The sequence below is a fragment of the Coregonus clupeaformis genome, chromosome 19 (genome assembly GCF_020615455.1).
Source record: "Coregonus clupeaformis isolate EN_2021a chromosome 19, ASM2061545v1, whole genome shotgun sequence".
Lineage (NCBI taxonomy): Eukaryota > Metazoa > Chordata > Actinopteri > Salmoniformes > Salmonidae > Coregonus > Coregonus clupeaformis.
Window position 1 is genome coordinate 33,755,856 of NC_059210.1, and position 15,228 is coordinate 33,771,083.

Consider the following 15,228-nt stretch of genomic DNA (forward strand, 5'->3'; position numbering starts at 1 on the left):
CAATGGCAATAGAAGTTACTTTTTAGGTTTGTATCATTTCATTTTCATTTGGATATAATTTTTTATTTACCACATGACAATGATTTTGAGATATGAAAACGTTATTATAAATTAAATGAAACTGTTTCACGAAAATGTGCATATGAAAACCATAACTGGCACGCAGATCCGTAGAAATGGTAAGATAAATTGGCATTCAACGTGAGAAAGGTTGCCGACTCCTCGTGTAGCCTATTACCGGCAACTTCAGGAGAGTAATGGCAGAATCTGTGAAAGCCAGCAGGAGCAGGAGGAGAATAGTTGGGTCAGGTTAAGATCTCTGGCGCCCTCTTGAGGCATTTGTCTTATTTTATGAGTAAGCTTTAAGCATCAGACAAGCTCAATGCATATAGTTCATTTTATTAAAACACATAGAGTGTGTCTATATGGGAAAATACACTTTTAAAAATGCAGACCAATTGATTGGTCGAAAGAACAGATGACTTTTGGTCTACAATTATAATTTTTTGCCGGGGACAGCCCTAGTCTGTGTACAGGTGTGTGTGTCTTTCAGTGTATCCGGAAATACCTCTCTAAAAAGAGGCGTGCATCTATTCCGTCCAGCCTGCCTGACAATCTCTGTGTGTGCCCGATATAATTAGACACTCCTATTCTGTCACCCTTGCTCTTACCTTTCTATTTCTTTACCACTGTACCAGTCATATCACTAGCAGTTACTTATCCTCACTTAGGATTCATTATGTTCCATAGAGTAATCATCTTTTCTCATGTCATAATCCTTTTTTCTCATAAAGCAATCCCCATTTAGGTGTTACCTTATGGGCATGGTAGGCGTTGTCGGTTACACGCTAAGGCTGAATCCCAAATGGCACCCTTTTCCCTATGTAGTGCACTACTTTTGTCCAGAGTCCATAGGGCTCTGCTTTAAAAGTAGTGGACAATATAAGGAATAGGGTGCCATTTTCGACACATGCCCTATCCCATTCTAATCTGTGAAGGACGTGTGTGTGTGTGTATGCGTGTAGGCGCTTGTGTGGGTGCAGGGAGGTGGTAGTAGGGGTGGTACAGTGGTAGAGGTGGTGCAGAGAGAATAGTGTCAGGCTAAGGGTTAAGCCTATAGGCTAAATAAACAAGGTATTTGACTCAAGGCTTGGCATTGCCACTGTGTTTGCCCTTCTCTATAGGATTGGCAGCTTGCGTGTGTGTGGGTGTGGGTGTGGGTGTGTGTGTGTGTGTGTGTGTGTGTGTGTGTGTGTGTGTGTGTGCATGCTCCACCTCTCTATATGGTGGTATTGTGGTCTCGTTCCCTATCTTCCCCATAATGAATAGGGATCTCTGCTGTAATGATCTGTGGCAGAGTGCCTTAACTACATCAAGCCACGTGATGCCCAGTAGCCTTTTCCACGGCTTGGCAGTTGGCCAAACGAACAGATGGTCTTCTCTGATATATCTCATCCAGTCCTCATACACCTCCCTGGAGTACCTGAGGTAGACCAGCACTCCCTCAAATACACCAAACATGTTTGTCTTTTTTTAAACAATTGTTTTTTTACTGATTACATTTTGTAGGCCCCGGTTTAAAAGAGTAGCAGGCCTCTAATTCAGTGTGTGGCATAAAATACACGATGTATAGTGGTTCAGAGTTTGTTTTAAGAGCAGGAGGCTGTAAGAGTGGCTGTGAGAGGGTTTGAAGATCGCTCCCCTTACAGATGATATAATGAACCAGCTGCTTGTGTGCTGTTCTCTCTGTGCGTCCGGATGTCTTTCCAAACCCCCCTATCGGATTCTCCTATTCGGACGCGTCGACAGCGGTGGCGACCCGTGGGCAGACATACTAGGTCGTCCTCTCACTCTCTGCTGCACTCAGCTGTCAACCCCGGCAAAAACCTCCAACCCTCACCCCTCCAACCCCTCTTCTGCCCCCTGTGAATCCAACCACCACCACTCCCACCCCAAACCCCTGTTACCCTATGGCCCCCCACAACAACGCTTCTATTGTGTCATCGTCTCACATGGTGTTGGGGGTGGCGAGAGTGGATAAGGTTTCTTCAGATCACGACTAAAGTGGAAACAGAAGCCAATGGACTTTAACCCACGTTTTGGAGGGGTGAGGTATTCTGAAACATGACAGGGGTGAGACGTTCTCTTTTGTTTCAATTGTACAGTCTGTATTTGCACTGAGAGACCTCAGGTGTGATAAGCAAGTCCTCTGGTCCTCTATAGCTCAGTTGGTAGCACAGGAGGTTGGTGGCACCTTAATTGGGGAGAACAGGCTCATGGTAATGACTGGAGCTTAATCAATGGAATGCCATTCAATTTCCTCCGTTCCGGCCATTATTATGAGCCGTTCTCCCCTCAGCAGCCTCCACTGGTTGGTAGAGTATGGCTCTGCAATGCCAGAATAGCGGGTTAAATTCCCAGCACTACTGCTAAATGGAGTATATTGTTATATACAGTGGGATCCAAAATTATTGACACCCTTGATAAAGATTCTTCATCTTTATCAAGGTTGTCAAAAACTTTGGACCCCACTGTATAAGTCGAGAGTGGGTAATAAGTTGAGGGTGAAAAGCTTAGTGTTAAGTTTCTTTATACTATAACTGTGCTACAGTACAACTGACGCCATGACTGTCACAAATAACTGAGGTCTACCCAGAACAGGATGACACTCGTTCAGTGGGGTTCAACGTTACAGAATGTTCATAGAGAAATGTACAGTACAGTATTAGAACAGATTTGCCTCTGTCATGTAGACTAGGGACTCATTATCTGCAACTGCCAATGTAGCCGCACCCAACGGGATGAAGCACAGCAGCCATTTTATTCCAGAAAACTGTGTGTGTCTCCCAATTCTCTACATTTCTACCCTTCTGTGCACTTTTTCACTTCCCTTCATATACCAATCCAACGCTTTTCAAGTGCACACTTCAGGAGAAAGAATTGGAACATGAAGAGAGTGGAAGTGAGAATGGGCATAGGGTGGAAGCTTGTGGTTCAGATGCTGGTCAGTTGATGAGGTCATACAGGGAGACTAGTATGCTACTACCCCCTTCTACCAGCCCCCATCCACCCTCTCTAAAGGAGCTGCTTGCAGGCATTCTCCAACCATGGCCTAGGTGATCTTGGGTCAGTTTTTCATTTTTCCCACTAATGGTTAAGGTTAGGATTGGGGAGGGCTAGCTGACCCTAGAGCTGTACCTAGGAGAAACTTCACCCTTGAGCCCGTGGCTGGCAGCTAGAACAAGAGAGCGAGGCAGAGCAGGTGTCATCTGACAGATGAAAATAGTGTCTCTGTAACGGACACCGCGCTAACACACATAACACACATCTGACTCGGGACTCTAATGGTTTTACAGCACTTAGCTGTTGTAGTGGCTAGCTGGCTAGAGTACACACATTTACTTGAATCCTTAGGCTACTTGTGTGTGTGAGACATAACTCTGTGGGTGAGCTGTGTGTGAAGTTTGGTTGCTATAGGTTTTGTGGCTGTATCTTAGTGAGAGCATTGTGGGGGGCACTTGTGTGCGTGTATGTTAGTGACTGTGCTGTATGTGCTAAAGAGAGGATCTCTCCTTTCCTCTCTGGCCTCTCTTGTGTTTGGACATATGTTGAGTTTTATTTCACTCTGACATAAATCCTCCTGGCCAGCTGTTCAGCCCAGCTGCTCTCTCTCTCTCTCTCTCTCTCTCTTTCTTTCTCTCCCCTCCTTCTCTACAACTGCAGTGCAATATTGGGTACTGCCCCCCCCTGAACTAGGTATAGTGCATGTGTCTGATACGCCCTCCTAAATAAGAAGTGGACTAACAGTAGATGGTAGCTAAGCAAACGTTGTTAATTAATTGCTCTCCACACTCCATTTGCTGTGGGAGGGAAGAGGAGTTGATATTGCTAATTTGTATATAGTGATTGATTTAGACTTGGTTGGTGGATCTCGATGGTTCTCTTATTTAAGCTTCAGTGCTGTGGGTATCATGCATTAACCATTTGGGAGGATAAAAAAAAAAACTAACCTTAAATTAGCATTTAGGACAACTGCTAGTGTTGTGTGTGTGTGTGCATGTGTGTGTGTGTGTGTGTGTGTGAGAGAGAGAGAGAGAGAGAGAGAGAGAGAGAGAGAGAGAGAGAGAGAGAGAGAGAGAGAGAGAGAGAGAGAGAGAGAGAGAGAGAGAGAGAGAGAGAGAGAGAGAGAGAGAGAGAGAGAGAGAGAGAGAGAGAGAGAGAGAGAGAGAGAGAGAGAGAGAGAGAGAGAGAGGAGAGATATCATCTTTATTTTTCCAAGTGGTGACCTAATGGTAGGCTGCTGTAGGCAGTAAAGGCTCCTAAACTCCTGGCAGTGTCCTCCCTCCAGGACTGTTGATGCTTGCCTGCCACACACATGTTACAAGCCTATGGTTTCTGTTAAACACCATAAACACTTGCTTTTGGCACAATGCTGAGACAGCCAGGTGATAAAAAGTCTGTTTACACCAAACACAATCTCTGATACTTGGCTGGCTGGCTGGGCCTCACAGATTTACAATGACAGCTTTGTCTGTGTGTGGATTAGCACCTAAGAGAAGCACTGTGAGGCTTTCCTTCTCCTCCTCTTTCTCCTCTTCTCCTACCTCTTCTCTTCTCACCATGCCCACTCCCCTCCTCCCGTCTTCTCTTCCTCTTCATTACCCTCCTCTTCCTCATTCTTCAATCCCCTCCTTTCTCCCTCTCTCCCTCTCGCCCTCTCGCCCTCTCTCCCTTTCTCCCTCTCCCCTTCTCTATCCTCCCCGTTCTCCCTCCCTTCTCTGGACGTTGTTCACAAGTCGTTCATCATTTGAATATCCCCTGTACTAGGGGAAGGAGAGCGAGTGTGGACAGTGTGGAATTTTTATCCAGTCCCCAATCTAAACAGCACTTGATCCTCATTCTGTAGGGTTAAGAAAGGAAGGAGAGATAGAGACCCCTCTAGGGTTAAACACATCTCATCCTCCTTTCCTCCTCTCTTCTCCTCTCCATCCCTCTGCCTCTTGCGCTTCCTTCTCTTTTCAGATGTGTTTATCAGTTTGGGGGGTATAAATCATGTACACCCCTCACACACACATGCGCGTGCACGTATGCACACACTTTAAAACTTTTCCCTGTAAATTTACAGCATTATACTGTCACCAGAGTTGCCAGCTCAATACTGTAATGCTATAAATTTACAGTGACATTCTCCCTAGTGCTGAGCGATTAACCGCAATTTCGGTTGTTTTTCGGTTTTTAAACAACTAATTGGCCTAAGTCCGTTCAATTATTTGAATTCCATTTAGTTTTTTTTTCTTTCTGTGAGCTCAATTCGCACATTGCACAGTTTCTCTAAAGTTAAATCAGATCCAACCTGAACTGGGCAATGTAGTACGGAGTTGTAGTTTCCAACAGGCCAATATTCTACATACAGTTGAAGTCGGAAGTTTACATACACTTAGGTTGGAGTCATTAAAACTTGTTTTTCAACCACTCCACAAATTCCTTGTTAACAAACTATAGTTTTGGCAAGTCAGTTAGGACATCTACTTTGTGCATGACACAAGTAATTTTTCCAACAATTGTTTACAGACAGATTATTTCACTTATAATTCACTGTATCACAATTCCAGTGGGTCAGAAGTTTACATACACTAAGTTGACTGTGCCTTTAAACAGCTTGGAAAATTCCAGAAAATTATGTCACGGCTTTAGAAGCTTCTGATAGGCTAATTGATATCATTTGAGTCAATTGGAGGTGTACCTGTGGATGTATTTCAAGGCCTACCTTCAAACTCAGTGCCTCTTTGCTTGACATCATGGGAAAATCAAAAGAAATCAGCCAATACCTCAGGAAAAAAAAAATTGTAGACCTCCACAAGTCTGGTTCATCTTTGGGAGCAATTTCCAAATGCCTGGAGGTACCACGTTCATCTGTACAAACAATAGTACGCAAGTATAAACACCATGGGACCACGCAGCTGTCATACTGCTCAGAAAGGAGATGCGTTCTGTCTCCTAGAGATTAACGTACTTTGGTGCGAAAAGTGCAAATCAATCCCAGAACAATAGCAAAGGAACCTTGTGAAGATGCTGGAGGAAACAGGTAGAAAAGTATCTATATCCACATTAAAACAAATCCTATATCGACATAACCTGAAAGGCCGCTCAGCAAGGAAGAAGCCACTGCTCCAAAACTGCCATAAAAAAGCCAGACTACGGTTTGCAACTGCACATGGGGACAAAAATCATACTCTTTGGAGAAATGTCCTCTGATCTGATGAAACAAAAATAGAACTGTTCGGCCATAATGACCATCGTTATGTTTGGAGGAAAAAGGGGGACGCTTGCAAGCCGAAGAACACCATCCCAACCGTGAAGCACGGGGGTGGCAGCATCATGCTGTGGGGGTGCTTTGCTGCAGGAGGGACTGGTGCACTTCACAAAATAGATGGCATCATGAGGAAGGAAAATTATGTGGATATATTGAAGCAACATCTCAAGACATCAATCAAGAAGTTAAAGCTTGGTCGCAAATGGGTCTTCCAAATGGACAATGACCCCAAGCAAACTTCAAAGTTGTGTCAAAATGGCTTAGTCAACAAAGTCAAGGTATTGGAGTGGCCATCACAAAGCCCTGACCTCAATCCTATAGAAAATTTGTGGGCAGAACTGAAAAAGCGTGTGCGAGCAAGGAGGCCTACAAACCTGACTCAGTTACACCAGCTCTGTCAGGAGGAATGGGCCAAAATTCAAAAATTCAAAAATTGGGTGGGGAATAGTTATGCACACTCAAGTTTTCAGTTTCTTTGTCTAATTTCTTGTTTGTTTCACAATAAAAAAATATTTTGCATCTTCAAAGTGGTAGGCATGTTGTGTAAATTAAATGATACACTGCTCAAAAAAATTAAGGGAACACTTAAACAACACAATGTAACTCCAAGTCAATCACACTTCTGTGAAATCAAACTGTCCACTTAGGAAGCAACACTGATTTACAATACATTTCACATGCTGTTGTGCAAATGGAATAGACAACAGGTGGAAATTATAGGCAATTAGCAAGACACCCCCAATAAAGGACTGGTTTTGCAGGTGGTGACCACAGACCACTTCTCAGTTCCTATGCTTCCTGGCTGATGTTTGGTCACTTTTGAATGCTGGCGGTGCTTTCACTCTAGTGGTAGCATGAGACGGAGTCTACAACCCACACAAGTGGCTCAGGAAGTGCAGCTCATCCAGGATGGCACATCAATGTGAGCTGTGGCAAAAAGGTTTGCTGTGTCTGTCAGCGTAGTGTCCAGAGTATGGAGGCGCTACCAGGAGACAGGCCAGTACATCAGGAGACGTGGAGGAGGCCGTAGGAGGGCAACAACCGAGCAGCAGGACTGCTACCTCCGCCTTTGTGCAAGGAGGAGCAGGAGGAGCACTGCCAGAGCCCTGCAAAATGACCTCCAGCAGGCCACAAATGTTCATGTGTCTGCTCAAACGGTCAGAAACAGACTCCATGAGGGTGGTATGAGGGCCCGACATTCACAGGTGGGGGTTGGGCTTATAGCCCAACACCGTGCAGGACGTTTGGCATTTGCCAGAGAACACCAAGATTGGCAAATTCGCCACTGGCGCCCTGTGCTCTTCACAGATGAAAGCAGGTTCACACTGAGCACATGTGACAGATGTGACAGAGTCTGGAGATGCCGTGGAGAACGTTCTGCTGCCTGCAACATCCTCCAGCATGACCGGTTTGGCGGTGGGTCAGTCATGGTGTGGGGTGGCATTTCTTTGGGCGGCCGCACAGCCCTCCATGTGCTCGCCAGAGGTAGCCTGACTGCCATTAGGTACAGAGATGAGATCCTCAGACCCCTTGTGAGACCATATGCTGGTGCGGTTGGCCCTGGGTTCCTCCTAATGCTAGACAATGCTAGACCTCATGTGGCTGGAGTGTGTCAGCAGTTCCTGCAAGAGGAAGGCATTGATGCTATGGACTGGCCCACCCGTTCCCCAGACCTGAATCCAATTGAGCACATCTGGGACATCATGTCTCGCTCCATCCACCAACGCCACGTTGCACCACAGACTGTCCAGGAGTTGGCGGATGCTCTAGTCCAGGTCTGGGAGGAGATCCCTCAGGAGACCATCCACCACCTCATCAGGAGCATGCCCAGACGTTGTAGGGAGGTCATACAGGCACGTGGAGGCCACACACACTACTGAGCCTCATTTTGACTTGTTTTAAGGAGATTACATCAAAGTTGGATCAGCCTGTAGTGTGGTTTTCCACTTTAATTTTGAGGGTGACTCCAAATCCAGACGTCCATGGGTTGATACATTTGATTTTCATTGATAATTTCTGTGTGATTATGTTGTCAGCACATTCAACTATGTAAAGAAAAAAGTATTTCATAAGATTATTTCATTAATTCAGATCTAGGATGTGTTATTTTAGTGTTCCCTTTATATTTTTGATCAGTGTACAAACCCCCCAAAAATCCATTTTAATTCCAGGTTGTAAGGCAACAAAATATGAAAAATGCCAAGGGGGGTGAATACTTTCGCAAGCCACTGTATGTAAACTTTCTACTTCACGTAGTTTAGCGCATAAAATGTGGTAATTAACTACAATGACAATAATTATTTGTGAATCTACTTGTCCGGTCTGTGTTTCTTTTATGCCTGTTACGGAAGAGACAGAAGAATGCACGATCGTGAAGGGATATAGAGAGCAGCTGAAGCTTGGAGAAGTATCTCCACCTGAAAATACACGATTTAAGTGATTTGATAGTTGGTATTCAGCAGTCATAAAAGTATGCCTGATTTACTTTGAAGAACTACAAAATATAGAGATGAGGTGACTTGGAATTAAATAATAAAGTAATCAAATAAAACAAATGTAATATACACAACTGAAATATTTTATTAAAGTAATGGTTAATAAGTGATAAACAGTAATGGGCAGTCACTATCATCATGGGACTTCATTTGTTTTTTTTCTGTGTTGTTACAGCATTCAACCCAAATAATCAAAACCGAAATTAGTGATTATGTTTTAATAATCGTACCGAAACCAAACCGACCTTAAAAAGCACTAATCGCTCAGCACTACTGAAATCGAAATGTAAGAAAAACAATACATTTGTGCATACAATTAATTAATTCAAATTGGTAACAACATTAACAACAAATTAAACAACCGAATTGACAATAGAAGTATGTAACCAAATAAGAGCATCATTACAACACTAATCTAAAAAATATATTGTGTGGGGGAGAGAGAGACAAAGCGAGAGAGGGAGTTAAAATTGGGATTGGGTACAATCCCAGATCTATGATCAGGGGCAATTCTATTCAGGGAGGAGAGCATCCAGGAGAGTGAAGTCAGCGCGGCATCAGGTGTTCCTCAGGTGTTCCACAACAATCCTCCTCGCTTCTGATTTGTCAGCTCTTTTCACCCCTAGGACAAGCATAGAAAAATGTATAATAGAATGAGAGACAGAGAGTGCCAGGGCTGTAACTCTGTGGGTAAAAATACAGGTGACAAAGCATATGTGTGTGTGTGTGTGTGTGTGTGTGTGTGTGTGTGTGTACGTACTTACCTCACTAGAGGTCTTCATTCAAACTGTGAGCTCTTGGTAGAATGGGGCAATGTAGGAGTTGAGAACAGCTGGCTTCCTCTGGGCCACCTTGTCATGCACTTTGTCCCATCTTCAGGATTCATCATCTTGGGTTAATTTGAACTAGGAATCTGTATAGCCATATGATATCAATTGAGGCATTGAACAAACACAAATAAGACTGCTATATACACCTACTTCAAATCCTAGCTTACTAATAATACATTGCAATAGCCTACAAAATATCACAGATTATTTTACCACTTTTTCCTTTCTTTCTCTGCCACCAAACGTTTGCATACTACTACTAAAGTGAACAGGTTTAGCTAATACTGTAACATTATGGAAAAATATTGTTTAAATTAAACAAATGGTTAGCAGGGAGAGGCTACACGGACACTCCTGGCCTGCAAAACAATGATGTATGTCGCGCAGCTGAGAGCCGAGTGGTCGGAATCCCACAGAGTTGTGATAGCTAAGGAGGACACTGTATCCTGGTGTTGTTGCCGTTCATGCTATCCCCATTCAGTAGCCTGTATCATGGTGCCATCTAGATGGCTACCAATATTAGTTATTCATTGTGTAGTCTGCTATCCTACTTGAAATATAATTCTGGGAGGGAAAACAATTGGCCATTTTACTAGCTACTACCAGCGACACTGTTACAGCTGCCCAGTGTGGCAAGCACCTTAGGTCGGCAGGCACCTCGATACGACACCGGTGCACTGGTCATTCGCATCGACTTTAGTGGCTTGCGAGTAGTTTAACGGCCCATGAAGTGGTTTATGTTTAAAAAGCGGCCTGTCAATCTGAAAAAAATAATATGGGTAATATCTTTTGAACTGCTAGAAACAAGCCATTTTCTCTGTAGTAATGGTGAAAACATAACGGTCACGAATCTGTGCTCTGTTTATTCTCTATGGCACTAAGAGGCTGCGGTGTATCTAAAAGCCTATCATCACAACACTTATTACCTTTTTTTTCTAGGTTGCACAGCAATATATTTACGAGCAATTTAGAGCAGACTGAAATGGCTTGTGTCAACTTGCACTAGCTAACTCAAAGCTAGGTTAGCTAAGAAAACGTGCAGTAATTCAACATTGGCTAGCAATAAAGATACTTTTAAACAAGTCAAGGTACCTACCCAGCAGCTGCTGAAAATATGCTTCCACTTCAGAGCCGTTTCAAGAAGATATTTACAAAAATAGTCTGAGCTTCATGTGTCACCTGACAGCGTGAGGTTGGCGCCTGAAACTGAATAATTTGAATCTACAGTAGGCATAAGCTGTTACTGTAAAAAAAGACAGTGTGTTCGAGTAATTGTTACAGGAGGCTTCCAATCACAGTTGATAACAGTAATTTTCAGCATTTTAGCCATAATACAGTACTATCTACAGCATTAATGCTGTAAAACACATGTATAGTATTTTACTGTGCATTCTACAGTGTAGGTTGTATTTTCTTCCCTAAGTGCGTCAATAAATCCTCCTTCTAAATCTATTTTAGGCAAGGCCTAGCAGACTGTGTGTGTTTAACTCTCATAGTGAGGGAAAGACATTCTCTTCCCTTGGTTGTAAATAGTCTAAATTACTACCAAATATATACAGTACATATCAAGCTAGGCGACAAACAATCAATAAATTACACAGGATTTTGACAGCAAAATTGAATCAACTATCTTGTTATTGGGAATCAGACTTGTAAATTCCCTGTTTTGCGTATACAGGGTGGGAAAGGCCTTTAGAATTTGAAAAACATTTTGAAGTTAGCCTCTTTTGTAAGCATTTACGTTCTGTTGCTGTTTGTTATGGGTTGCATCCCTAATGGCACCCTATTCCCTGGTCAGAATAACTAATTAGGAAATAGGGCACCATTTGGGACACATCCATTGCCTCCCTTTGTTGAACATTGTTCGTGTTTATCCCATGTGATCCCGTGCAGCATGAACTTATTTACAATAATCATAATCCAGTGTAAACATGCTAGGCTTTAATGGGACTGAATAAGGGTGTGACTCAAATGGTAACACTATTCCCTATATAGTGCACTTATTTTGACCAAGGCCCATAGGGCTCCAGTCAAAGGTAGTGCACTACGTAGGGAATGGGGTGCCATTTGGGGCACATGCTAAGTAAGTTGTATTCCCCCTTCGAGGGCCTCATGACCACAATAGCCTACATGCACAAACCTCTCAAACCAAACATTAAGCCATTCACAATGCTCATATGCTTATGAATGCTTGTCCTTTTGTTAGGATCAAGTCTCACAAATGAGCCATTGTCCACTTAACCATTTTTTATCTAGAAAGCCTTTTGGGGTTTTTTCAATACTGGAAGCGAAGAATGGCGTCTTGAGTGCTAGACTTCTCCGATCTCACTGAGGAATGAAACTCTTCTTATGGGGTTTACAACCATGATACGATCTCGGGAAGATAGACTCATACACACATACACACAGATACACAAAAGCATGTATCCACGAACACACAAGACACACACGCACACACACACACAAGCCTCTGAGGGGTTATGTTGGGTGCATGGAGATGAACGCTAAACACAATATCCGTGTCTTGCCACAGAGAAACAAAAAAGTCCCAATGAACGATTCAGAGTGGTGTGTTAGTTCCCATTGCATTCTGCTTAGGGGAGAATATGTGCCTTGTTTGAAAGAACCAAGTTACTGACTTGTGTGTTCCTCTCCTCCTCTCCTTCCATAGAGTCTACCTGTGTGGAGACACTTCTGTCCAAGGACTGGAAAGACAGGATGGACAGACTGAATGCCAGCGAGTTCCTAGGAGAGGTCAAAGGTGAGACGGCTGTTATTCACAGGGTGTGTCCCAATAATATCTCCTTTCTCCTGAAATGTGCACTACTTCACTACTTCCCAAAGCATTGGATGGTGGAGGAATGGAGAAGTGGGTGATGGTACTGGTAGGTCAACGTTTAATTAATGGAATGGTGGTGTGGTGTATTGTATATCTTAAATGTATACCAACATTCAGATATACACTGAACAAAAATATAAATGCAACATGCAACAATTTCTAAGATTTTACTGAGTTACAGTTTATATAAGGAAATCAGTCAATTGAAATAAATTCATTAGACCCTAATTTATGGATTTCACATGACTGGAAATACAGATATGCATCTGTTGGTCACAGATACCTTTAAAAAATAGGTAGGGGCGTGGATCAGAAAACCAGTCAGTATCTGGTGTGACAACCATTTGCCTCATGCAGCGCGACACATCTCCTTCGCATAGAGTTAATCATGCTGTTGATTGTGGAATGTTGTCCCACTCCTCTTCAATGGTTGTGCGAAGTTGCTGGATATTGGCAGGAACTGGTACACGCTGTCGTACACGTCGATCCAGAGCATCCCAAACATGCTCAATGGATGACATGTCTGGTGAGTACGCAAGCCATGGAAGAACTGGGACATGGGGCCGTGCGGTGGATGAATTGCACGACAATGGGCCTTAGGATCTCGTCACGGTAAAATGCAATTGTGTTCGTTGTCCATAGCTTATGCCTGCCCATACCATAACCCCACCGCCACCATGGGGCACTCTGTTCACAACGTTTACATCAGCAAACCGCTCGCCCACATGATGCCATCTGCCCGGTACAGTTGAAACCGTGATTCATCCGTGAAGAGCACACTTCTCCAGCGTGCCAGTGGCCATAGAAGGTGAGCCTTTGCCCACTGAAGTCGGTTACGACGCTGAACTGCAGTCAGGTCAAGACCCTGGTGAGGGCGACGAGCACGCAGATGAGTTTCCCTTTGAACATGGTTGCCATGTTCTCAGAATATACAATATTAATGTTCTAGACACGTTTCATGGGATGTTGCCAGAACAATCGTATGTCCAGTTTCCTGAGGGTTAGGAGAATGTTCCATCAACGTCACATCAAACATGCACAGAAACTGGACACATTAATGTTCTTGCAACGTTCTCATTTAACGTGTCTAGAACATTAATATCTTATGTTCTGAGAACATGGCAACCATGTTCTGTGTATGTTTGGTGGGACGTTGATGGAGTATTATCCTAACCCACAGAAAACTGAACACATGAATGTTCTTGCAACGTTCTCATTTAACGTGTCTAGAACATTAATATCTTATGTTCTGAGAACATGGTAACCATGTTCTGGGTAAGTTCAATTTGACATTAAAGGAATGGTATCTTGGAAACATTCCTTGCACAACACCGGAACATTCCTATGAAAACGTTAGTTAATGACCTAATGAGACTTATGGGAATGTTCTCTAAAGATGTAAGATAATAATGAGTCGTTAGGACACGAAATGGTCAGGACGTTGTCATGGTCCCCTGGAAGTTTTTGTCTACTTCCCGGTTTGTCCCGGGGACGTCACCTGATGGTTGCGAAGAAACGTTCTACCTGCCCACATTTTTTTTTTACCCAGGGCATGGCCACCCAAGCTCGATTACGCATCACTCTTTGTTACTGTTGCCAAGCCCATCAAGGCCCTGATTGGTGAACCCCTGAACCAGTCAAAGCTCTTTATATCTTGGCAATGCTAGGGACACCCACAGTGCTTTTAACATACATATTTGACCCACAATTACATTGTGTATAATTATTCATACAGTAATTATTATTTAACATGTCCTCACCTGGGATTTGAACACACAACCTCTTGCGTCACAGTGTTGCGATTTTCCTGCTACGCCACCATGTCTATGTCAATGAATGATTTCACCTGCAGGCATATTCCTACACTTTGCAGTTCAAAGTACATTCTCATACACTGAAGAAGAACTATTATATTTATCATAGTGATTCAGGAGTAACAGAATTAAAACAGAATAATATGCCCCACCAACATTAGACAACTATACTGAAAACCCACATATAAATTGCTGAAATAGGTCAGATTAGAGAATAGTCAGATTAACTGATAACTAAAATAGAAGTGGAGATGGCACACTTTTGCTAAGTGCAGAGATGCATTATAGGTAATGAATGTGTAGGGGAGCTCTACAGCCTTTGTGGCGCAGCAGAAAGATCAGAATACCCCCAATCCAGAGGTTTTGAGTTCAAATGTCAGGTGGGTTGATATTGAAGAAACAATACTAAGTGATCATGCCAAATGTAATCACATTGTCATTGATTAAATATTTTTACACTATTTTAGCTGAACAGCTTACTACTTACATTAAAACACCCATACCATTTAATTACTTTGCATGTAATGGTTTGGGACACCTGTGACAATCACGTGACAAAACCAGCAGGGGACAATGACACAATGTCCAAAGAATGTCCAAAAAACGTCCTCTGCGACCAACTGCAAACTATACAAAACCTCCCAAGAACATTCAGGGGACCTTCAGGAGACTTTTACAAATACAACATAATGTAAGAACCTCTTATCAAGACAGCAGATTTCTCCTCTTGCTTGGTGAAAGCTGTTACCAGTATGCATGTATTTATTCATATATAGGGAAACAGTCTATCCACACACTCTGGTATTTCTCACAATTGATTGAGCAATAAACCTTTTCCTGTCCAGGTTGTAATTGTAACTTTGATTAAGTGCATGTACAAAAAAGCGGTCCACTTTCTAGTGTTTGTATGCGTTAGCAGTAACTTTTACCAGCCTAT

At 43.1% G+C, this 15,228-nt stretch overlaps 1 protein-coding gene across 3 annotated transcripts in view; it reads left to right on the top strand.

Moving 5' to 3' along the window:
- The window catches only part of LOC121532073 (transcription factor SOX-6), a 173,408-nt gene that overhangs the window by 103,052 nt on the left and 55,128 nt on the right, over positions 1-15,228 (top strand). For all 3 annotated transcript variants that reach the window (XM_041837744.2, XM_041837743.2, XM_041837745.2), the window contains exon 5: positions 12,310-12,399. In XM_041837744.2, coding sequence (XP_041693678.1) covers positions 12,310-12,399 — 90 coding nt within the window. The remainder of the gene's footprint in view (positions 1-12,309; positions 12,400-15,228) is intronic.